At 41.6% G+C, this 25,311-nt stretch overlaps 1 protein-coding gene across 2 annotated transcripts in view; it reads left to right on the top strand.

Moving 5' to 3' along the window:
- The window catches only part of Sntg2 (syntrophin gamma 2), a 202,725-nt gene that overhangs the window by 58,179 nt on the left and 119,235 nt on the right, over positions 1 to 25,311 (top strand). Inside the window, exons 2-4 of one of the 2 annotated variants that reach the window (XM_032907580.1) lie at positions 13,437 to 13,574; positions 18,727 to 18,783; positions 18,881 to 18,938. In XM_032907580.1, coding sequence (XP_032763471.1) covers positions 13,437 to 13,574; positions 18,727 to 18,783; positions 18,881 to 18,938 — 253 coding nt within the window. Of the gene's footprint in view, positions 1 to 13,365; positions 13,575 to 18,726; positions 18,784 to 18,880; positions 18,939 to 25,311 lie in introns of those variants that run through there. The other variant, XM_032907581.1, reaches the window with a different exon arrangement.

Genomic DNA, 25,311 nt, shown 5'->3' with positions numbered 1-25,311 from the left:
GAACAGTCTACTGTGGGCAGTGCTGTTCCTACGTAAGTGAACCTGGGATGGATTAGACCTCTAGCTGTGTATGTTGAGCTGGTTAGCACCATCCCTCCATGGTTAGTGCTCCAGGTTCCTGCCTGGAGTTCCTGCCCCCACATTCCTTCAAGGATGGATTGGAATCTTCAAGTACAAGGTGAAATAAACCCTTTGTTCTCATAAATTGTTTTTGGTCATTGTGCTTCTGACAAGAACAGAACGATGAGATGAGCCTAGTGATGCAGGAATATTTTAATGTCATAATCATCAGTCTCTCAAATATATGCGATAGAAGGAGGAAATGGAGGAGAAGCAGAGGGAGCTATCCACGTGGTTCCCTTCCTGTTCTTGTAGCAGTTTCTTTTATTGACTAGGATCTCTCAATCTCAATGTAGAGTAATTTATCAATTTCTAGCTTACAGATTAGAACATATTTTGTGATGCTTAAGGAACCTTTATTTCCTAATGATAATGAAGCTTTTAATGTTAATGAGTATTTTTAAAAATTTGTTTCCACTGCTTTACCGATTTGCCTTTCATAGTTGACTGTGCAGTTAAGCCACACTTGATTTTATGCGTCATGCTTCACTTTCTCGCCATTAGCAAATATTTTACGCATTTTTCTTTCCACACATCACTGCAATGGCTGTCTTATCACAATGAATAGGACACACCATGTGTAGACCTTTTCAGGAGTCTGCATTTCCTCTGTCCATTCTGGATATGTCCTTACAACAATTTCTTATTTTGAAAAATACTCTCCTAGGTTTACAATAGTCTTTGATGCCTGTTCACAGGACTCTTAGACTTTTATGTTTTCTTCAGCATGTCCTTGACTGTAGCTGGCCTTTTTCATTTGAAATTTATAGTCAGAGTTTTGAATTTAAAAAATAAATTCTGAGACTATGATCTCAATTGTTTTGAATGTTTAGTTTAATTTGGAGAGAATTGAGAACCTGGGAATATTAATTTACCTAACCCGTAGGTAATGTTTATAATTTTTAATGTAGAGATCTGGCAATCTTTCAGTAGACTCACAATAATGGCAATATGTAATGTTGTTGCATATTCTGTCTTTTTATCTCATATTTTTGTTACTTATATGTTGAAATATACTTTAAATATTGGCACAATATACCATTAAGTGATAGTTTAATTGCCATGACAAATTGCTATTCTGTCTTTATTTTGTGAAGAAATATTTTTAGATGCTTAATAGTATCATCTGTGAAATATGCCAGCTTTATTTCTCATTTATAATGTTAATGCATGTGTCTCTCTGTGTGTGTGTGTGTGTGTGTGTGTGTGTGTGTGTGTATTTTATTATGCTGACTGGGAGCTCTCTGTTAGACTTCTCAGAAGGCCTATGTTCCTTTGTTCCTTTAAGGCCATAGAAGCTCCTTCCGATTAAGTTTTATTGAGAATGAGTGATGGATTTTCATCAAGTATTTTAGACTAAGAGCCATGTAAGTTCTTTGACTGTTTATATAGAGTGTTTGGGGGATATCTTCAATGTCCTTGTATTCATTCCCTGTGTAGCAGGCTGGCCTCTGACCACCCCCAGAGACTTCTGGAATAGTGTACTACCTCTAATATTATCACTGTCTTTAGCTTCTACCCAGGATCGAACTCTTTGTTGACAGCTGGTTCTTTCTAGGACTGTCGTGTTATAAGTGGAGGCTCCCTGACAGCGATAGATCCTGCAGGGTCTCTCCCAGGAACTGTACCATAGGAGGTCATGGCTGAGGTTGATGCCAGCCATGGATAGGCTGTTATCTAGCTAGATAACTGTTATATATTATGGGCTGTGCTAATTTTTAAACTGAGTTATATTTTGCTTCCATTTCTCTAAAGCTATTACTCTTTTTTGGAAGTGGGGTTGTTATCCCCTTGGATTTTTTACATTGATCACAAGTGTGATTGATCCATGATCCATTGTTATAAAACCTCCCTTGTTGGGCTTTGGCCCCAGCTGAGGCTGATGGAGGTTCATAGCGTTTTCTGTTCTCCTGCCCTGTGGAGGAATTTGTATCATGTTTATCCTTTCTGAAACATTTGGAAGAATTTACTAACAATGGTTACAGGGCCCTGGATTTTACTGTGTGAAAGGATTATAATAGTGACCTAAGCTCTTTAATCAAATGTAGGAACATTAGTATTTCCATTCCAGGCTTCAGAAGAGTTTTGGCTCTGAATGCTGGAGGCTGTTGCTCAATGAAAGAACTTGGCAGCTACTGTAATCCTTGAAAGAGCTTCCTCCCAAATCTAGAAAGACAGAATGACCAAGGTGTTTGCACCAATCAAGACAATCTTCATGCAGATGGAGGAGTATGTTTGCAGTAATCACAGGCCGTCTGGTAGGCAATCAGGGGAAGTGATTCCCCTCTGGCTTGGGTGGAAAATGGCTACAGGCTCATCTAGAGCCCACCTAGGCTTGTGATGGCAAAAAGTCAAACAGGAGCTGTTTTCAATCAGTCTTGACTGGCACTGTGCCTTCTGGAGCCTGACTTGTGCTTCAATATCAAGCTTTCCAGAGACATCCAGGAGTGTGTAAGGCAGATAGTTCTCTGTTGAAAGCAGGTAAGCTGGCTGCTTGGCTGACAGACCTACATTAGGGCAGCCAGGCACCAGAGAAGGGTCTAATAGCTGTGAACTAGGGAGTGACTCACCCCACTGCAACATTTTAGCTGATTTAATGAAGACTCAGCTATAAAGCGGTGCTTCCAATAAAGGCTATTATCCTGAGTGATTTAACAGTGCTGTAAAGATGTTTAACTTCTGCCCTGGTCCCCTAGGGAGAAACAGGTCCCTCTGACCTGTCTCACGAGTATTTTGAATAATTTTGTGTTCCGCACAAAACTCTACCTGTGCCAGTGAATTTAAACTTGAAAAGAGTCAGGGATATAAATCTGCAACCTATTGAAAGGGAAAAGTGCTATCATTTTCTTTTTCTTTTACTCTTATGGTGCAGTTGCTCCAAAAGGCTGTGACTTGGGCTGCTGCTGTTAATATCCCATTTCCACCTCTCAGTCTCACCTTCCTTCCTGTGGGCTCATCTACACTCTTACATCTTCCTATGGCCACTACCCATCCTTAACAAGGGGGTCCATCCTCACTTGACTTTTGATTTCTGCCATCTCTGTATATTCAATTTTCCTTTCCATTGTGTTATGCACTTAAGCTAACTTGGCATGACCTAGCTTCCTACTGCACTGTCCTTTGACTTAGCAATATTTCTCTGTGGGTTTTATTCCAATTATTTTCGCCTGTTTTTCATCTTCCTTAAACTCTGTCTGTTTCAAATCACCTTTTAGGCTTTCTGTTTTTATAATCTCTCCTCTCCCCAGGCATACCTACATGTAATTTTTTTCTAGTGATCTTTGGGGCTGTTCTCCTGCTGCCAAGGACGTGTTTGATTCTTCCAGGGTCTAGCATTTTCATTACCTCGGTCGTATATGGCTGGGACTTTGAGTATGAATATGATTTTGACTGAGTTTTAAGGGTTTGAGAAAGAAAATCTATGCTGGTGATTTTGGCAGGACAGAGATTTAATCCTAAAGGTATTGTGGTGCTAAGTATTTGCTGTCAGAGCCAACCTGAGCCCCGCTGTGTCAGGCAGCAGTTCTGCGAACATCTAGAGGCTGGCACTGCTGTGTCCTAATGAATAAGAAGTAACTGACCCTTGGCACAGTGAAGCCACCTTTTCCAATAGTGTTTCATGCTCTCTGGGGTTGCAGTAATACAAAAGCCTTCTAGGGAAAGGCTGTTGACTCCGCTCTAGATCAGAATGTTTGCACTATTCTCTTCTTCTAGTCTTCTCCTTTGAGGACAGCCCTGTTGGTTTTATGGTCACTTTTAAATGTGGCTCAACGCATGTGTTGTTTAGTTAAGCTTAGCGTATGTTCAGACATAAACATCTATGACTTATTTTTCCCAGTTGAACATGGTATGGCTCTTCACCACTTGTGATCTGAAGCATCTCATTCTAGAAAATGTGTAGGATCATACATTAATTCAAGCCTGCTTATTTAATGTCTCAAGTTTTCCATAAGGACCCACTCAGGAGCATCTTAGTTTGCAATGACAGTAATAGAGGCTCCACCTACACCACACATACTACAAAGCCCAGACTTGGGCAGCATTTGAGACGTGTTGATGAGTTTTACAACTAATTCTAGGGGTGAGCTCCTATATTTTCATGGTCCTAAGCTGTCCACAACAGATTGTTCTTGTTTTCTAGTCTATTTCTGGTTTTACTTGTATTTCTCCACAGGACAATGTTGGGTTTTGCTCATTATTTATTTTCTGGAGGTTATAAGTACCTCACTTTCCTCCTCCCTTTCCTCTCCCTGAACCTTCTCATATACTCCTCATACTCCCTCCTTTTCTCTTTAAAGTCATGGCCTCTTTTTTACTTTGTTGTTGCATGTGGTGGTGGTGGTGGTGGTGGTGGTGGTGGTGGTGGTGGTGGTGGTGGTGGTGGTGGTGTGTGTGTGTGTGTGTGTGTGAGAGAGAGAGAGAGAGAGAGAGAGAGAGAGAGATTTTAGTGATAACCATTTGATACTTGATAAACTAATCAGCGTGCTCTTCCCTAGAAAACACTATTTCTCCTCCTCTCAGCTTTCATTGGTTGCATGTAGCATTTTTGTCTGGGTTTGAGGCCCCACGAACTTTACTCGTCCATGTTAGCATCTCTTTTGGTCTCAGCCTTGCTCAGCTCATGCTTCCAAAGTCATGGTGGTTAGACTCTATGGATATATCTTCTGACATTGCTAGGAGACACAACCTCTCAACAAATTCATCTTCCTCTGGCTCTTAGCATCTTTCTACCCCATTTTCTGCAATGATCCCCGAGCTTCAGATGCAGGAATTGTTTTACAAATCTATCATTTGGGACTGGGATGCCCAACTCTACATGTCGATTGTGGATTACTGTAATGGTCTCAGTTGTTGCAAAGAGAAATTTCTTTGACAAGAGGTGAGAGCTACACTTATTTGTAGGAATAAGAACAAATATTTAGAATGTGTTATAGATTATGCTTGTTTAGTAAAGTAGTGGTTGTGTGTTCCTCTCCAAGATCTATGACTATGTTGAGTATTTGGCTAGGTTTCTAGTACCAGACATGGTTTCTCTTGATGAGCAGGTCTTAATTCCAGTTAGCAAGCTAGATAGATAATAGTATGATTCCTTATGTCTTTTCAGACATCCTTATTGTTATTGTACTTCTGATATCATAGCTCACCATAGTGTGTCCATGGAGCTGTGCCTCTTGAACCTGGGAAATCAGATGTCACTTTCTTGCCTCTTCAGTTACTATGTAACAGAACATATATACAAACACAAAGGACCATGTGTACAGCATATGTCTCTAGCACCTATCCCAGGCCTGGGGCAGAGAGGGGAGTTTTGCTACTGGAGCAGCAGAAGGAGGAGAGATGGTATTAGAGAATTTTCACCTCTAGAGAAATTTTTGAAACTATGACAAAGAGATATAGCTAAAAATAATCACTAATTATAATTGACTTGACTCAGACATACTTGACTCATTCCAAGAAGGCAGGATTAGAAGGTCAGAAAGATGGAGTCTTTCTCATCCCAGATGTACTTAACTCAAAAAACTCAGGTGTTGGACAATCAATGGCCACCCAGAACACTGCCCCTTGAGCTCTTCGTCTCACATTAATAATTAAAGCCAGGGCCACACATGGGAACAAGGTGAGATTAAACTTTTTAAAGTATAATTTAGACAAAGTAAAAGAAACTCCCAAGAGTAGGAGGGCCCAGGAGAGGAAGAACCCCTTGAACTGCTTGTTTGGGGGCCAACATAACGTGTAGGGAGACTCTAGGGATGTTGAGTTTGACTAAAATGGGGTATGTGTGCCCATAGCCTATTTCTGTCCCCCAGGAGGTGATTATAGGATGTTGATGTGCTGGTCACTTAGACTGGTGAGTAATCACACTTTGAGAACTTTCTTTCCCCATCTTTGACTTGTCCATTAGCTGCTGATGCTGAGTCATTTTTCTAGTTCCTGTCAGCTCCACTGGGATTGCCTGTCACCAACCTTGTAGGTGTGCTTGGTCTCCAAGTTTGGGTGCATCTTCCTGGCTGTTAATGAAAGCATGGTCACTTTGTTCTCATCGTTGCATACCTGTTTACCTTCACCTTTTCCTTTATTGCCTATAGAAAGCTAATTCCTATCAAAAGGAAGGAAAAATAGAAGATCCCAACAGGAAACAAGGACCAACTGGGGTATATATAAAGCAAATAGTATCAGGTTTCTCCTTAAAGGGCCTTGACAAGAATGGCTCTGATTAAAATTCAAGGATTTAACCCTACATTGTTTATAAGAAACATGCTTCACAAAAAGATAATTCAAAAGACATTCCAGGTCAAAAACCAAGCATGGGGACAGTTCCTGGGATTTCATACAGATGACTCAGGTGGCAGGAAGAAGGCCACTAAAGGAAAGATACAAACAAGTTTATCATCTCTCCAGGAGCTTAATATAAACTCCAGGTTACCTTAGTAACATGGAGAAAACCCTTCTTTGCTGAACTTGAGGACAGTACAATCTCATAGAAGGGGGGCCGTGTTCCTTCACCACCTGTCCACTGGGAAGTAGGAACCAGACCTCTTCTTTTACAGCCCCTCTCCTGTCTGGATTACTGAGCAAGTGATTGCTCAAACACCCAAAGGGGAGGGCATTCATAATTATGTTGAAGCAGGATATAAATTGGCCTTGTCCCCAGCCACATTGCGATATAGTGTCCACAGAGGTGCACCAACATAACCCATGCAGCCATTACTTGGTGCAAAAACAGGGAATTAGTCTCCTGTCAAACAGAGAGTGGTGTTTGCTTAATAGTTACCTTCTATGATATGCCTTGTCTGATGTGGTGATGTTTGCTTGCTTTTGCAGTTTAGAAGTTTAAATTATCTGTCAAGAAAATATTTTCCTTTCTGAATTTGGCAATAGTTTCCAGATCATGAGCCTTATAGTATATATTTCATATTATCTCAGACTGTGTATTTGAATATATTTAAACAATTTTTATTCTGTGTGTCAAAGGCATTTCACATGAGGTTTTAAGATGCGACTAGTGAGACAGTTGCTACAGTGAAGCAAGCTGGCAATTCCCTCCATTTCATAGAGTAACCCGTATGGAATTTACTCACCTAACAGAAATCTCAAAAATCATACTGTTGCAAGCATGGCATGGCCTCCGTGCTGTCCCTTATCCACCCAGTATTGCCTGTCATCTGACCTATGTTGCCCCATTTTCTCTGTAGCACTCCTGATAGTTTTATCTCTGTGTTTGATGTATTCATTTGTAAGACTTCAAACATAAATGAAACCAGGTCACGTGTATATTCCTACATGTACTTAACAAAATGTAGCCCAGTATCTTTCATATGTGTTGAAGCAAATAACAGGTTCTCTTTCTTTATTAAGTTAAAAATAATTTTTAGGTATGTCTAGATGTAACCTGAATGTTTTATCCGTTCATCCATTGATAGAAACAGGTTGTTTTTGTTTTGAGATAGATGCTTCTATGAGCATGAGGGTGCAGCTGCCACTGGGACATGGTCATTCCATTTAAGGCTCAGTGTAGAAAGGTTGGGGGATTGCTTGGGTGACATGGCAGTTATGTTTTTAGTGTTTTGTTTGTTTGTTTGTTTGTTTGTTTTGAGGCACTCACACACTCTTTACCATATTGGCTATACCCACTATATTCTCACACCCTTTACTTCTTTTCTTTTTCACTGTTGGGTATTGAACCGAGCTAGAGTTTTGGGCATGCTAAGCAAATGCTTTACCATGGAACTAAATCCTCTATCCTGTCCCTTGACTTTGATAATAGGGGTCCAACCAGGCAGGAGGTGGCATTTCATCCTCAGTGTGACTTTCATTACCCAGGTAAACAGTGCTGAGCATCTTTCTGCACACTTCTTGGCCACCCCGTGTCCTCTTTGGAGGAAACATCCACTCAGAACCTTTGCTTTGTATTTCACCCATTTATTTGGTTTTAGTGATTGAATTGTATGAGCTGTATGTGAATTTCATGTTAGCTCCATATTGGTTGGATGTCATACATCGTTTCTTTGTCATTTAATTTTTCACAGTTTCCTTTTGGTTGTGGAATTGTTTTAGTTTACTACAAGCACATCTATTTTATTATTATTATTATTATTATTATTATTATTAACTCTGCTGTTGCACTTCAAGGTTTTTTGTGATACTCATTCCAAAACTCATTGCCAGACCACTGGGTGACATGGCAGATATGCCCATTGTTAAGGAGCTCTTATTTCCCCGCTATAAACTCTGATTCAATTTCCCAACAGTTGATGTTGTTAGTGGGAGGATTTTCCTCAATGTTTCTATTGAAAGAAAGCCCTTTTATATGAAAACTGCTGATATTTTTTAAATCGAGGAAGGATGTTGAATTAGAAAATACTTTTTCTGTCTCGACTGAGATGATCATGTGGTTTTTAACTATTTAGATATAGTACATTGAATTATGTCTTGTATGCAAGGGATGCAACCTACTTGGCCACAGTATGTGCTGCTTTGATTTATTACTGAGTTTAGTTTGCTGATATTTTGTGGAGAACCCATGCATCAGTGTTGATTAAGCGGGTAATCTCTTGTGGTGTCATTGTTGGTCTTTGGTGTGAGGTGCTACTAGCTTCAAAATTAGCCTTCTCATATAGAGGTATTTCCTCCAGCCCTGCATTTAGAGAGATTGTGAATGCTGACATTAATTCACCTTTGAACATTTGTCAGAATTCAACTTGGAAGCCATCTATTTCTAGGCTCTTCTTAGTTGGAAACTTTTGACCAGGTCAGTATTCTGTTTACTATTGTTCTGTTCGAGGTTCCCATGCATGCTCAGTTAAATCATGTTAAGATATATTATTCTTGGAATGTATTTACTTCCTCTAGGATACTCAACTTGTTGGTCTGTGGTTGTTCTTAGCCACTGCTGGTGTTTTTATTTTTGTGGCATGTGGTGCAATATCTCCACGTTCATTCACCTTCAGATTCACTCTGTCATGGGTTCTTGATGGCTCTCCCACACCTGTGTAGCTAAAACAAACATCTGTACTTTTCTCTCTGGATTTGACTCTCCCTTATTTTCTCCTTAGATAAAGGTTTATTTAATTTACAGAGTAATCGAAAAACCAACTCTTAGATTCATTGAATTTTTTCCCTTGTGAATTTTATAATTTCTATTTTACTTGTTTGTTATTTTCTTCACTCTGTACATAAACCTCAGGTTTGGTTTTTCTGTCCCCTATATCCTTGGAACATGATTTAAAGACATGTATATTGTCTTTTTCATTTAAATGTAGAGATTTATTGCTATGAAAGTGCCTCGTAAAACTGGTATGGATGTGCCAGTGAGGTGGATCAATGGGTTTGGTTGAAATCCCTGGTAGGCCTGCCCTTTCCTGCAGGGACATGGAGGAGAAGTGGATTGGGCTGAGGCTGGAGTAGGTGGGGAGGGGAGGACAGAGGAGAAACTGCAGTTGGGATGCGATTTATGAAAGAGTTAAAACAACTACAACAACAACAACAACAACAGTACCCACCCTGGTCACCTTACTTTGATCCCTGGGACCCAAGTAAAGCTAGTAAGAGAGAACCTCATCCACAAACTTGTCCTCTGACTTCTATATACGTACCCTAGCAAGCATGTATACATGCATTACTAATAATGATGTGATATGATGATAGGATATGATAAGATATGATATAATGTGATAATAATAAAGTGATTTGGGGTATACCCTTGACTTTCCTATTTCTTGTATGTCCCTTGGTTTTAGTCTTATGTTTATATAGTGACTTTTTAAATGATAATTTCTTTAATATGTAATGGTGTTGAGGTCACTGTTGGAATGGGCTTCAAATTCCTTGTTGGTTTCAGTCCCCTCAAGGTCACTAATGAGAAGTCTGGCTTGTGCTAAGAAATTCTGTTTGATTTGGTATTCCAGTTACTGAAAAATAAATCCTAGAGGTTATAAAAATGTTTAAGTGAAATTACACATATAAACAATCTTGTGTTATATATTGTGCAGGGGGTCAATGACTAAGCTGCAGGAATAATGATTTTAAAACGTCATCTGGTGACCAGTTCAGTATTATGTCAGTGCTAACGTGAGGAACATCATCCTGCATGCCCGGTGTTGCTCGAGATGCATTTTAATTTTTATTCATTATATGACTATCCCTTCTGTTTACTTCTTGCACACATATGTTCCTTTTGTATAGGTATATGAGCTGTATTTGTATGTATGTTTGTGCTTATTTCTGTAGAAATCAGAGGTCAACCTCTGATGTCATTCCTCAGATACTGTCCATGCTGTTTTTTGAAACAGGGTCTCTCACTGGGATCTGGGACTCCAAGTAGTTTAGTCTGGATGGCCAGTAAGCTGTAGCAATCCACCTGACTTTCCCTCCTAGCTGCTAGAATTACAAGGACATGCCACCATGCCCAACTTTTTACTTGAGTGGTAGGGACTCAAACTCCCTTTTAGCCTAATTAGTGAGCTCCAAGCCAATGAGAGACCCTGTCTCAAAAAGAGGTGGACAAAACACCTGAGGATCAACATGTGAAGCTTTCCTCTGGCCTCTACATGCAGACCCACACATGTATGTATCCACACACATTCAAATATACATATGCACATGCATGTACACACACAAGATAAAAACCAATTTCCTCTGGCCTCTCTCTACATGCAGACTCACACTTGTGTACCCACACACAGGCTAATATGCATACATACAGACATAAGGTAAAAACCAATTTACCGGGTCAAACGCCTAGCGATGTGATCAGAGCTTTTCTGTCCTCACAGTAAGGAGTGGGCTGTGGAGAGAGGCACAGAGATGTTTATGCATCTAACAGTCAGCACGCCAATGTTCTCAAACTACTGCCTGCTTTAACCCTGAGAGAGTGACTTACAGTTTTATCTCTGCAACAAAACCGTCAGTTTATCGTAAGCTAAATGCTGTGTTGATACAAAGCCCAGCTCTCGCCTGAAGGGGAACAAGAGATTGTTTATGTTTGAGCCAAATATGAGAAATGATGATCCAGGCACTCACACTCAGTTTGCCCCACATACCATGTCCCAATGTGGTAACACGTTCCTGATGTTTTTACAGTTACAGAACATTATAAATCAAGGCAGTTTTCAAACACACTGGGGGAATCATCAAGCAAGCAGGTGAAACGTAGCAGGGACGTCTGCTGTGGGTTCAGAGGCTATCTGATGACATACTTAGCTTCATGTCTGTGAACCCGCTGTTCATCCATCTCAAAATGTTTCAGTGCAGAATGTTGCTTTTCCTGTAAGGTTGGAGACTCCTGGGTCTTTTTTGTTTTGTTTTGTTTTGTTTTGTTTTCAAAAGAAAGATGCCATATGGATCACCGTTTAGCAGGCTCCCCTGGTCACAATAAAGAATTCCTATGGGGCATAGATGGCACTGGGAGGTGGTTAAATGCTCAGAACAACACTGTGGCCTTTGGCTTCAGAAGGTTAGGTGTGTTCCCATATAGAGAACAAATAGAGAACATACAATAACACTGTCCACCTCAAAATGGAAACACCATGGGAGGGATAGGAGTTCATTTTTAATTAGGTTTGAATTCTTTGTTTGGGAAGGAGAAAACCCAAGTTTACTTTAAAGAAGCGGATTGAGGTAACTTTTATGTTTGGGTACCAGTGAAGGAGAAGGTCCCTGGTTATCTAGTTAAAAGACTGTACCTGTTGGCTGCCATGGTACGGTGGTGAGAGTTCTGGGTTGGACAAGGGTAGGAAGAAGGAAGATTCCTTCTCCTCCCTGCCTAGATTCGGTGCCAGCTGCGATCTCCTCGCTACTTTGCATCTGGTCCACTGGGGTGGGTTTTCTGAGGATAGTGGGCAGGGTCTATGGAGGTGAGCACACTGCACATGCCCTGGATGCTGCATCATATTTACGTCAAGGCACACAATTATCTCTGCTAAGCTAATTGTAGTTGGGTGTAAGTGGATGTTTTCATAGGAAAAAAGTGATTAGAATAAAATTATAGTTTTGACTTAGAAAGCTTAATTATCTCCAAATTGGTTTTGTCCCCGACTTTTAAATTTTTTTTAACATCTGAGGGGCTGGATTTACTGACGGTACCTGGTTCAGATGGCTAAGGAAGGCAGCAGATGGCCCATTTCAGGTCTTTATTGAGTCCTGCTTGTTCTCCTTGGCAAGGTTTTAAATGGATGGCATACAGTATTTAAATGTGTATTTCTCAGTTTCTCTATAGCTGTGAAAAGGATTATGAAAACACTCGTGAGGCAGGAGGATTACACCGAGTCACCACTGTATGACAGCGCTGTTGCTTCAGACCATGGCCGGAGCATCTTGGGAGCTGCAGAATGTGGATGGCATCCTGGCATTAGAAAGCAGGGAAAGAACAGAAAATGGGCAGAATAAGATACTCCTTTCAAAGGCCTACCCTCAAGGAGTCACGTCCTCCAGCGGGGCTGTGCCTTCCACAGTTCCATGTCCCCAATAGTCTGACTTCAGTCTGCTGGACGCCTCCTAGGCATTTCCCCAGCTAGCCAAGTTAGCCATAGAGATTAAGCATCACGTAATGTATGATCAGAATGTCACATTCACATATTGAAGGGCCAGCGCCTTGTCTTTGTCCTTCATTCTAGATAACTCTTCTCCCCTCTGAATGAATTCCAGTTTTTTCAACTCCTGGAGTCTCCGGGCCCATAGGTTTTCCTAACCAGGACAACTCACTGACACAAGTTACTTGGCTCAATGAATTTGTTGAAAATTAGCATTGTATGTGACCGTGTGCTTGACATACTGGAATTACCTGACTTGGTATTGTGCCTTTCCACGTCAGTTGAGTGCCCTGCTTGTCCTTATCAGCACGAGCTCTTTCCTCAGAAGGCAGTTACCTAGTGTGACTGTTCTTGGTGGCAGCCCTGTGCCATGGGCTGCACCTGCTGGACAGGTTCTTGCCACCTCTGTTGTCATTGTTCTGGGCACTGACCCTGAGGGACTCTCAGTGTTCTGAAGTTTCCCATCAAGAGTTATTGAGGTAGCTCTGCTACCCCGAATAAACGTTTGCAAATGGAGACATGGATTACACACTGAGCCCCTCTGGTCTGAGGATGTGGAAGCATGGCTCATGAAGTCAGGAAACCCCCACGCAGCATCGGTAGGGTACCGAGAAAATGAAGCTCTACAGAAAGATACGTCCAAGGTCTATCTGTAAATCACTTGAGTTCCTACCACACATGAAGGGAATTGTGTGTGCACCGGTTAGGTGCTAGGGAAGGAGGCACCTATTGTCTGTCATTACTGAGGGCTGCTGCACCCTCTTGCTCATATCTCCACTCTATCCACAGACCAAAACAGCTCTGGCCTTGTTGTATGATGAAGGATTGGAAAATGCCTACGATGTCCGCCTAAAGCTGACGAAAGAGGTGCTGACGATCCAAAAGCAAGATGTCGTCTGCATTGGGGGAGCTCCTCCTGGTGCTAATGTAAGTGCTCCTGCTTCCAGGGCATGGCTCCTACCGATCCAGGCCCAGGAGCTCCAGGAAAGGCCTTCAAACAGGAAATTTGCATGTTGTAGTTTACGTGTCCCCAAGTACCAGTTGATTACAGCACAAAATTAATTATTATTTTTGTGTTTCTATCCCATTCCTTCTCCACTTTTTTTTCCAAGTGCATGTGGGAGTGGAGGAGGTTTGATGTACACGTGTGTGTGTGTGTGTGTGTGTGTGTGTGCGCGCACGTGCAGTATAGTCACATGTATGAATGTGTGGAGGCCAGAGGTTGACATCAGATTCTCCTGGGATTTTTTTTTTCTTGTTTCATGAGACAGGGTTGCTTATGTAACCCAGAGGACCTCAGTTTGGCTAGGCTGGCTGGACAGTGGGCCCCGTGGATCTCTGCTTGCTTAGCGTGATGTGCTCTACATTACTTAGCATGGACACCTCTGGCTAGGAATGAACTTTTTAAAAATTGTATCACATATCTTTATTCCCAGCACTTTGGAGGCAGAAGCAGTCACATCTCTATGAGTCTGAGGCTAGCCTGGACTACATAGCAAGTTCAAAGCTAGTAAGATGCACAGAGTAAGAGTCTATCTAAAAATCAAAAACAATAACAACAACAACAACAAAGTGACACTGGCTTTTATTCAACCGCTGTATGGTTTGGAATAAAGAGTTCTTCACATAGCTCGGCCATCAGAGTCTGCTGGAACTAGTCATTTAGAGGAGATTGGAGATGAGAGCTTTTGCTGCACAGACCAATCCACTCTTGGATTCATCATTGTGTTCAAGAGAAATATCAGGACAGAACCCGTTGTGGGTCAGAAGAGGGTTATATGCACCACAAAGATGCAACAGCCTACATCGGGGGTGGCACAGGGCATCAGATCTCCTGCAACTAGAATTGTAAGCAGATATAAGCAGCCATATGGGTGCTGGGAATGAAATCGAGGTCCTCTGCAAGAGCAGCAAGAGTTGCTAACCACTGAGTCATCCCTCTAGCCCCAACAGTGACCCATTTTAATTACCTACTGGGGTAGGTTAGCTAATGTTTGATTGGGATTGTTTTTAACTCTGATTGCAAGTAAAATAAACAGACTTTTTTTCCTGGTTTAGTTTAGAGTGATGATTAAATTTACTCCACTAAATGAACCAGTATTTCTATCTGAAATGAGAGACATTTTTCCCCTGTGCTTTACAGGACTTGGCTGTAATCCCAGGGACCCAGGTCTGAGGGCAGGACAAGTCTGGAATCTCAGCTTCTTTTCTCTCTGTGAGCAGTTGATGTTCTGTTTACTTTTTGCCAATGTTAGCATTTCTTATTTTTACAGAGGTCCCCAGTTCATCCGTGGGTGTTTTCCAATGTATTGGTGTTAAGTAGTATGTGTTCAGAGTATTGTTTTACTGGTTTTTAAATCTGTTTTGTCTGTCATTTTAATTTCTTGCCTGGTTTTGGTTTTATTACATCATTTTTTTTTGTCTCACCAGTAGTTTCTCTTATTAACCTTTTCCAAAGGCTGAATATAGACACATTCAGCTCTGCTTCTGAATTTTCTTTGCTATAATTTGCAATTTATTTACCTCTTCCTGTAGAGTTATTATTTCCTTCTTTTAAGTGTTTGGTATACTTTTCCAGCTGGTGGTTTTCATTCTCCAGACATGGGTCTTTGGTTGAGGGGGGAGTGGGGTTGACAAGTAATAACTGTATGTCTTCATGGGTACCACGAAGGCCTTTCAGCACTGTGTACTGACCGACTCAGGATACTTAAGCTACCCTTCATCTTCATCATTTCTTTGGGAAAGACCATTCAAAATCCTTGCTTCTAGCTATCGTTGCTTCATTGTATTTTTGACCAAAACAAACTTTATATGATATTGATCCTTTGAAATTTATCGAGGCTGCCTTTGAGTCATAATTTATGAGCATGCCTGTGAATATTCTACATCTAACCTCCAAAAAAGGTATATTTTCTGTGAGCCATAAGGTTACCTATTTGTGTGTAACAATACAATTATTATTTTCCAGCTTATTAAACATATTATTCAAATTTTCATAGCTAATGTTTGTCAACTTACTCTATAAACTTGTGAAGTGACTATATTTAAAATATTCAAATAAAATGGTTGATTTATTTTTATTTTTTTTTAAATAGTCTTCCTTAATGATAGAAAGAACCATGGTCAGAGTAAGGCCACAGCATTCAGAGCTGGATACAGAGTTGAATGAGGCCCCTGTGTAATGTGATTGACGCCTGGCAGGGTGCAATCTGCACACCCCACTACAAATGAACATTCTTCCCCGTGCACACACAGGCCCTCCCTCACTCCTCAGAGGACCTGACCCAGAAGGGATGAGGAAATGTGACAATGCTTTCTTCCTGGGAAGTGGGTGTGTTCTGTAGGGTACTTGAGTGAATTCTCAAATTGTGTCTCATGCCCCTCCCATGATGTGTTATGAAATGACCTTTAGAAGAGATCGCACTTCGGTTTCAGCCCAGCCCTCTCCTAACAATCAGCTGGCACTCAGGCCTTGGCATTTGCTTCTGACTATTAATGTGTTGAGACAAGCTATCTTCTACGACATGGATAATTCATGCACTTTATACACCTTTTCAATAGACACCAAAGTGGCTTTGAAGTGCTAGAAGCTGCTTACCTATAGTATTATTTCTTACCCTCAGTGACTCTCACTTCTTAACTTCCGAACTAAATTTTGTTACGGTTTCAAACTTGTTTTCAGGTCTGTGCATCTAGGCTCCTGCCTTGAGTCCCAGCCCTGACTTCCCTGGATGATGAACGGTGATGTTGGACCTGCAAGCTAAAATAGACACTTTCCTCCCCCAATTAATTTTGATCAGAGTGTTTTATCACAAAGCAATCCCTAACTAAGATTTTTTTCCTAATAGGGGGATGTTCTGTTATTACGACAAGTTTTACTTTATCAGATTTATTAAGCTATAAATTACGAATAAAATCACATATATTTAGAGGTACAATGTCCTGATATACTTTGTGAAATGATGGCTGTAGTTAAGCTAGCATATTAATTTGTGAATTCACTGTGTGTGTATGTGTATCTATGCCTGCATGCATTCTCCTGTGTGTGTGTGTAGCTCTCAGTGGTATTGGAGTAGAAGATTTACCCTCCTAGCAAACTTCAAGTGTGCAATACAATACTGTGAACTGTCATCCACACATTTTATAGTCGGATCCCCAGAACTAAACCCTTTTTTGTTTGTATTTCATTGAAATAGAGTTTCCCTGTGGCCAGGCTAGACTCAAAGTCCCCCATGTAACCAATGGATGGACATAAACTCCTAATCCTCCTGCCTCTATCTTCCAGGTGCTAGAATTTTAGACATGTGCCACCACACCTGTCTATATGTTACCTATCTTTTAGCTCACACTTGGTGCCTTGGACTAATATTACTACATCTGCACCTTGTAACCCAGGCACCTGTGAGAGGTGAGATCATGCTATATTTTTCTTCAGTGCCTGAGCTGTCTCAACATATTAATAACACTTAATGGTTCATAGATGCGGTCACAGATCTCCCCCTCCTGTTCGAGGTTAGCTGGTGTTCCACTATGGTCCATCCATTCATCCTTAGACACTCAGCTTGTTTGGCGATTCTGAATGTTGTAACTAATGCTGTGATGAGTGTGATTTAAGGCTGTGGGGCTGCTCTCTCTTGCTGCAGTGTGGCTGACAGCACTCTTGGCCTCTCAGACACGTACTGACAAAGTGTCTGGGATGAGAGCCAGGTGCACTTGAATGTGGCCTCAATGAGGAAAATGAGAATGACCATTCTTCCCCTAAGGTTTCTAAAACACAGTCCTATCCTTGTGTGCTCTAAGAGTTCACTGCTTAGGCATACAATCTTTGCACAAAGTATAATACTGCCGGTTCCGATGTTATGCGGGGCTTTCTCTCATAGACCCTGTGAAGTGTACTTATTCTCTCTCTATTTTTTTTCTGGTTTCTTTATTTTGAGTTTATCATATATTTAAGGCATTGACTGTGTGGGAAGTAACAGATTTGAGTCTCTGGTATCCTGCTGTTCTGGGAAGCTCTCTTAGGAGCACAGGCATATGCCACCACATCCAGTTAGAACTTAGCCATCTTATAACTGACATAGTCCTTCCTCAGAGTATATTTACAGGCTGATACGGAATGCTGTAGAAGACATCACACCTGCCACATCAGCTTTTCCTAGCAGCCTCCTGTTTCTGCATTATTGTGGTACCCAAGTCCCAGACAAAGCAGGGTCCCCGGGTGTCCTTCCTTGACCTTCCGCCTCTGCCTTTGCTTTCCAATCATTGACTCTTTGGAGCCCTTTAGTCTGAATGTTATTACTTTTCAGCTAAATATGATGTTTATGGTTCCTATAAAATACTATAGGAGAAGAAATATTTTCTCTGCGTATTATTGCACCCCAGACATCTCGTCTGTCCTTTCCAAAACAGTTCTTGCCCAACTCGTCTCAAGACCACATAAAGCTGGGCAAAATGTTTTCTGTCAGTTTAGACCATGGCAAAAACGAGTGGACATAATTTCATATGTAAGACATAAGAAGTAGATTGCTAATTATAAGTATATTTTTTTAGCTATTATTCCCATTTCGATTTAAATGTTATCAGCCACTTTTGTTTAGGGGCATGAAAAAAAAATCACTTCTTCTGGAATGCATACTGATGACCTTGGTGGAACTAAACTGCCTAGGTCTGTGCTGGGGCACTCCCTTCTGGGGCTGGTATTAAGAGAGCAATTTCAAAAGGGAGTCAGCTTTCCCACCTGGAGAATGGACATGGGCATTGTCCCCATGGGGCTCTGTTGTCACAGCAACAACGAGGGTGAGGTAACAAACTAACCAGCTCTGTAGCAATTTTGCGTGGAATTCCAGTGATGCCTCAATCAGGACCTGATTTTCCCATGAAGTTTGTTTCCTCATGTGCAGACCACTGGTTGAAGGTTGGCTATGGTATTGCTACTTGCACAGGTTGGAGAGTGCCAAACTGGAAGTTTGTATTAAGAATCGCTTACGTTTTAATTGGGAAGTTATATATGCATTCTTTTGCTCATTCTCTGATACGGCATTGTGACCTAAACTTATCTTTTTCCTAAAATTTTTTAAAGCACAGAACTGTTACACTTCGCAGACAACCTGTAGGTGGCCTGGGCCTAAGTATCAAGGTATGAGTTTGATTTCTTGCCACCTCTGCCCCTCAGGTCCCAAAGCCCTCAGTGCCAGACCTGATAACTATGTTCTTCTCACGTCTCTGCCTTCTAGGGAGGAGCAGAGCATGGGGTGCCTGTCGTCATATCCAAAATATTCAAAGACCAAGCAGGTAAGACTGGTCCCAGTGATGGGCATGAAATTGTAACCAGTATAAGAAAAATAGCTTTTTAAGTGTTAGAAGTTAGCACACATGTATTTGGCTATACTCTACAAGCTACACTTCATTGCTAAAGCTGTGTGTCTTTTCAGAAGATGTGTTTGGTTCTTTGATACATGCTGGCTGCTCTTTCTACTTATGCTGACCCTGCCAGGCCATAAGAGGCTGTCTGCTGTGTGATGTGATCAGTTATACAGAGAGTATTTACTACTACTACAGGTCTGGGAAATGGGTTTCTTACAGTTGGTTTAAAGCTAAGAGGTCTTTAATATAGGTTGAAACCCTGTAGGGTCCACTGGCATCTCTGGTAAGAGCCTATAGACACAACAATAACGTGCTCTTAGTAGAACTCCAGACATGTTCAAGAGTGACCTAGAAAGGAGGTGAAAATCTACTGCTTGGAACCAAGGTACATGGCCATTGTGGCATTAGTATCACATCAGCCCATCACAGGGGTACCAGCTTTGATTGGTAATGACAGAACTAATGGTTTGTTAGAGGACACCATCACACAGGAAAAGGTGAGGGCTGAACTTCCTAAGGGGCAGGTCATTCTCAGCAAATGGGTTGTTTTCCAATGGCACAAAGTGCCTTTGTTACTGGACATGCTGCCCTTAGCTTCTCATAACAGCTTCCTCTGCCCCTCCTCCAGCTCTATCATCCCAAACCAACCCTCTGCCCAGGGAACTCTGTCCCTAGGACTGGTGTGCTGGAGTTAATATACAGATGCCCTGCAGTCTGGTCATCTGGGGGTTAACATGCCTCCTTAGGTCTCAACTTGAAAAGGAAGTAAGTCAGGATACCTAGACATGTGGTCAGTTGGGTGAACTCCCACACCTCACACAGAGACCAAATCTAGAGGTGGCCAGCCACCGTGGACTCCCATGACCCTGACTCTGTTCCTGTTAGAAACAAAGGACATAGGGCAAGGAGAGGAATAAGCTTGTGCTATCTTTTAAAACCTCCTCATTCATTTCACCTGACTCTACTAGACCGAGAACTTGGCCCGATACAATTAGCTTTGGTCCGGATTGCATGGAACAATGTAGGTGGAGTGCTTTAATGGCAGAGAATTCAAGAAGTCTGTGTCATAGACCCATCCAAACTGCTGACAGAGATCACAGAAGGCATAGAATTGTTGCAGAGACAGTTCAAACAAGAGGTGAATTTTCAGGGGAACTAGGGAGCCCCATGACACCTTTTAATACATTTTTGAGAAGGAGAGGAGTGTTCGCACGGTTCATTATAAAAGTAGAATCTACATGAAAATTTGTCTTCACCTAGGACATTTAGGAGTCAATGCAGGAATATACTTTGCCCATTTCTGAGCAAGGTGATAAGCCCTGCTTAGAGCAGACAGGATATTTAATTAGGATTGAGAGCCAGTAAGCCTAAGTATGCAGCTTTCTGTGTTCCCCAGAGGCAGGAGGATGGACGACACCACCTGTGGGTCAGGATAGAAGAAATGGAAGCACACATATTAGTATGCATATATTTCCCCCTTGGTGGCACCAAGAAATTTCATTTGATCGGAAAATATGAGCTTAGCGCTAACCTTGGCAAGCAGGAAAATGAAAGAGTTATACAGTTCTCAGAATCAAATAATCATTCTTTTTGAGACTTTAAAAGCATTTAGAAACAAATGCTGTGGTTAAATTTGACTGCAGAATCTGTGTTGTTTATCAAATGTAATTGTGGAGCTGACATGCTTTGCAGAAGTGTAGGCTCTGGTGCATGGAAAGTAAAATTCTATAAGCGAGGGATAAATCAATTCTCTTGTGTGTTAGCTGTTTAATTACCTCTGCGCCCCGTCAACCATCTGCTTGGCTGATTAATAATTGAAGGAAGATTGCTCGTGTGCATTTCTCTCTATATAGGTAATCTTTGTAAACATTATCAGTTCTTTTTCAATGGTGCATTCTTTTACTTGTGGATAGGAAATGCTTCAGAAAAGGAATTAGACTAAGCAGAGATAAAAGTCCGTGGAGAGTTTTATGTTCAATTGAGAGAGAAAATTTTGGTGTAAGAGGCCGCCTAAGACAACTGAAAAGTGGAATTGGGGCTGTGGTTTTGAGAAGAGGGGTCTACATGAGCTTTTGGGGCTCCCCCTGTAACTGGTTACTGTGATGAGATGTGTGTGATCAAAGGGCACAGGACCTAGAAGGTTGCAATGGAGCTGTCTAGAGTTGGCATACTGGTTCAGTGCCCTTAGTGAGGGGACCGTTTTCTTCAGTTTTCTGGAGAACTGCAGTCCAGTCAGTCAGGCTTGGTATCACCTCACATGCCTCTTTCCATCTGATAGCCACCATTGTTGTAAGCATCCAGACCTGAGAATCTGTTGACTATGTTTTCCTGCACTGGGCCCTTTCCTACAATATCTTCTTAGTGCTTTGATGGAGTACCTCAAAGACCCCTTCCTTCATGTCTTCATTTTGTTCACCTTCTATTTCCAATATCCTATAATATTTTATATAAAATGTCTAAAGGAAATGTAAGTGTTATGGTTGCAGTTAGGGTTAGAGTTTGTTCTCACTTGTTCTTAACTTAATGTATGACACAGGCTCAAGGTCATAGGCAAAGGAGGGCTGGCTCACCCTGGATCTCTATGTGAGGCTGACACAGGGTTATCCCCTCCACATGATGAAGATGGTGGGGAATGTGGTACCTAATGCCCAATGCTGCAGGATCCCTGGAGGATTGACCTCACAGCAGTAGGTACTCTAATCACTAATGCATGAAGGCATCAGATTCTTAGCTATTCCCAGACATGAGAAGTGCATCTCATGCCGATGTGAACATTCAGAGTACACACTATCATCCATTAAAGTGTGGAGTCTTCAGACAGGCTAGGAATTGTGTAGGAAAGGTAGAAACCAGAATAAGACATTGAGGCCAGGAATACCTGTTTATTCCAAGAGAAACTGCCTATAACCCAGCATACTCCAAGATGCTCATCCTGACTTGAATAGGCATTTCAGCATCCCTAGAAGGAAGGCCTATAGAGTAAGAGCATTCTCTGTGGCTCAGAGCTCTTAGTGAGGTTCTCATTCTCTAACCACAGATGCCCCTCCGGCTGTTTCTTCTGTCTTGCTCTTGGGAGCAAGGTTGAAATAACCTGTTGGATCAAAGGAGAATACAAAATCAGGAATTCTCGTATATTTCCAAGAATTTGTCCAATGTTGTTCAACAAATAGCTCTCTGGGGGCATTAGTGCAGAGACCGAAGTTGACTGCTGCAGGACTTGTATACAGCTGTAAGAACTGGCAATAAATACACCAGGTACATTCAGAGAATAGGAACCACATGACATATATAAGATGTTAAGGAGGAGAGAATAAGAAAGCATGGCTTTTTAAAAAAATTATTATGCTATGTAAGTAATGGTTTTGCTGTAGTGATTAAGAGGTGCCACATGAAATCTCTTGAAATGGTAAGGTTTGTTTCGCACCTTAAAAATATGCGACTGCTGTGTGGAGAGGGTCCAGGCAGGTGCAGCAGTAAGAAAGACCATCACATGCAAGCTAAGGAGGACCAGGTAAACGATGCAAGGTGCTCTGCTGTGCTTGAGGGCCAATGGTCAGGGTCCAGATGCCCTTTGTAGCTGCAGTGTTAGACTGCTGAAGACGAACCATGATAGCAGGAAGACACAGAGTGTAGTATGCTGATTCTAAAACAGGTGACAATGACTTTGATAAAGTGATTTAAGTGGCCCCGTAGAGTCAGGTGAAGGAAAGGAAGGGCAGAAAACCAACATTCCATGTCCATTGCATGAGCTGTCCAGAGGAATGTGCATGCTTAAGTTCACAGGATTCAGAGGATTTAACTTGAATTGATGAACCAAGGCAACTCCATAAGGACACATTTAGATAGGGAGGATGCTGACGAGATGGCTGAAAAAGAACACGGGAGCTGAGGCAGTCTTTCTCATCTCCTCTCCTGGGGAATATGTTACTGAGCTTGATCCAACTACGGATCCTTGTGATGCCTTACAGGAATGTCATAAGGTTGTAGAATTCAGACCACACTTAGAACCAACCCTAGGATTTAGATGAGGACAACCCTGGCCCCACTATGATCTCAGATGCCCAGAGACGTACAGGCTCTGGCCACATATGGCTAGGGAACCAGATGATCCTGGAACTGTCCATTCACAGAGCAGATGCTAGTCTGAGCCTCTCTGTCTCCAAATCCCTAGTAATACACAGTGTCACTTTGACATCATGAGGGAAAAATTTATCATCACATATTTTATTAAAGGAATCTTGAAAATAATTTAAGAGCATTAAAACTTCATCACAAAATTTAGTTCCTTTGATTTCTCACCTATGTCAAATCAAATTTGTACATGTCTGTAACTGATTCATTTGGTAATTAAAAGACTCCATCACACAGGCGAAACACCCATGACTAGTATAATTACAGCTTTTGCTTTGTTCATTCCTTCCTTTCTCCCTCTTCCTTCTCTCTCTTCATTTTCTCTTAGCGTTCACACTATGACAAGCATTGACGTTGATATTGAGAGTAGTGACAAAAGACTAACCTGCTTTCGTAGAGTACATTAGAAAAGGAGAGGGAAAGCACAATAGCTTTGTGTGGCTCTAGTTCGAATAAAAACATAATCCAAGTGGGCACTTCAGTGTCTGTACCTCATCGAGTGGCTTCTAAAGACCCTATGGGTTCTGGCTGGGATCACCTCCATATTTTAGATGGGGGACACTGAAAGCATAGACACCTGGAAGAGTTTCCAAGGATAAACATCAGGGACTGGAACAAGTCCTTGCTTCCACGTCCATCCCTGGTTTCTGGCTTCGCTGTTCTATGTAGCCCCTAACAGCACTGTGCAGTTGTAACAACCCCTCCCTCACAGCACTGCAGTTGGTGAAACAGTTAACATCTCTGCTTCTTCTTCATTGACTCCTGAACATCCGTTGTATCGCTCCTTTACTGGGTTACTGTGTTGTAAGGTTGGATGATACTTAGCTTAATCATGTCTTATAGTATCGATAGAGAAGAGGTTTAAAACAGCTTTTCATATAAAGTTAGGTATAAGATCAGAATTCTTCACATATAGCGTGTTCTGATCATTAGTTGTTTAGCTGAACACAGGATTTTATTGAATACCTCAAATTGATTTATAACTAGATCATTGGTGGTTTGAATCAGAATGGTCCCTGTGGGGTCCTACATTTAAATGCTTGGTTCACAGTTAATAGAACTATTTAAGAAGGATTAGGAAGTGTGGTCTTTGGAGGAAGCACATCACTAAGGACCGACTTTGAGGCTTCAAAATCCCATGCCGTTCACACTTAGCTTCCTCTCTGCTTTGTGAATGTTGATCAGGTGTAAGCTCTCAGCTCCTGCTTCCACCCTATGCCTGCCTGCTGCCATACTACGTACCATATGATCTTAGCCTCTATCACTCTGGAACTATGATCCCAAGATTAAATATTCCTTCTATAAGTTACCTTTGTCATAGTATCTTATTACTGCAATGGAAAAGTTATTAAGACGGTTACCTCAAACATTTTTTATACTTAAACTTCCTTTTCTTAAGAAGCCAAAAGTGCTTCTTAATGGACACACATTCCCTTACGGTTTGAGTTTTTTTTCTTATCATGAGCATTTGGAAAAAAAGAAATTGTAAAATAGCCTGGTTAATGCAGCTTGAGCCCAGACACTGGATCCCATCTTCCATGTCTGTGGTTCTGGGCTATGCTTTGTGGAGTCATGTAGTTTATCCAGTAGGAAAGAGTGTGGTGGTAAAACATGCTCAGTCTTCAGTGCCTGGAAAAAGAGCATTTGGGTTTACAACCAAGGAGGGCATGAGCTCTGCATAATGGTGTTGATGTGCATCTGCCTGCCTTTAGCCTGTGGGAATTCCTTCAGGCTTTTGTCTCATGCATGCAGTAGGGCAGCAGTGTTGAAAGAAGATAAATCTTTTATTCCAAGTTTAAGAGGGAAATGTGGGTTATCACCAAGCAGCTCAACTTCCCTTTCCTAAGAGAGAAACCTCATCCTATTCTTTCCTTTCTGTCTCTCTGATTAGAGTTGGACCCCAAATTCACCTCCTGAGAAGTTGAGGTAACTTGCTTGCCATGACTTACTATGAGAGCTTCTTCTTTACCATTAGCTTCAGGGTATATTTTCCTTTCAGGAGCCAAAGGCTCTACCTTCTTAGTGGAGAACATGGTAGTTCGTGTATGAGAATACATGGCCTTGCTTGACTTGCATGCATTCTCTCCAGTTGTACCACCCAAGGCCTCCCTTATTCATCTAGGATATCTCTAGGATACCTGACCACCCTTGCCCCATGGACATCACTGCC

Source organism: Rattus rattus, chromosome 7, assembly GCF_011064425.1.
Source record: "Rattus rattus isolate New Zealand chromosome 7, Rrattus_CSIRO_v1, whole genome shotgun sequence".
Taxonomy (NCBI): domain Eukaryota; kingdom Metazoa; phylum Chordata; class Mammalia; order Rodentia; family Muridae; genus Rattus; species Rattus rattus.
The sequence above is the reverse complement of the archived record's forward strand: the minus strand, read 5'-3'. Positions and strand labels throughout refer to the sequence as shown.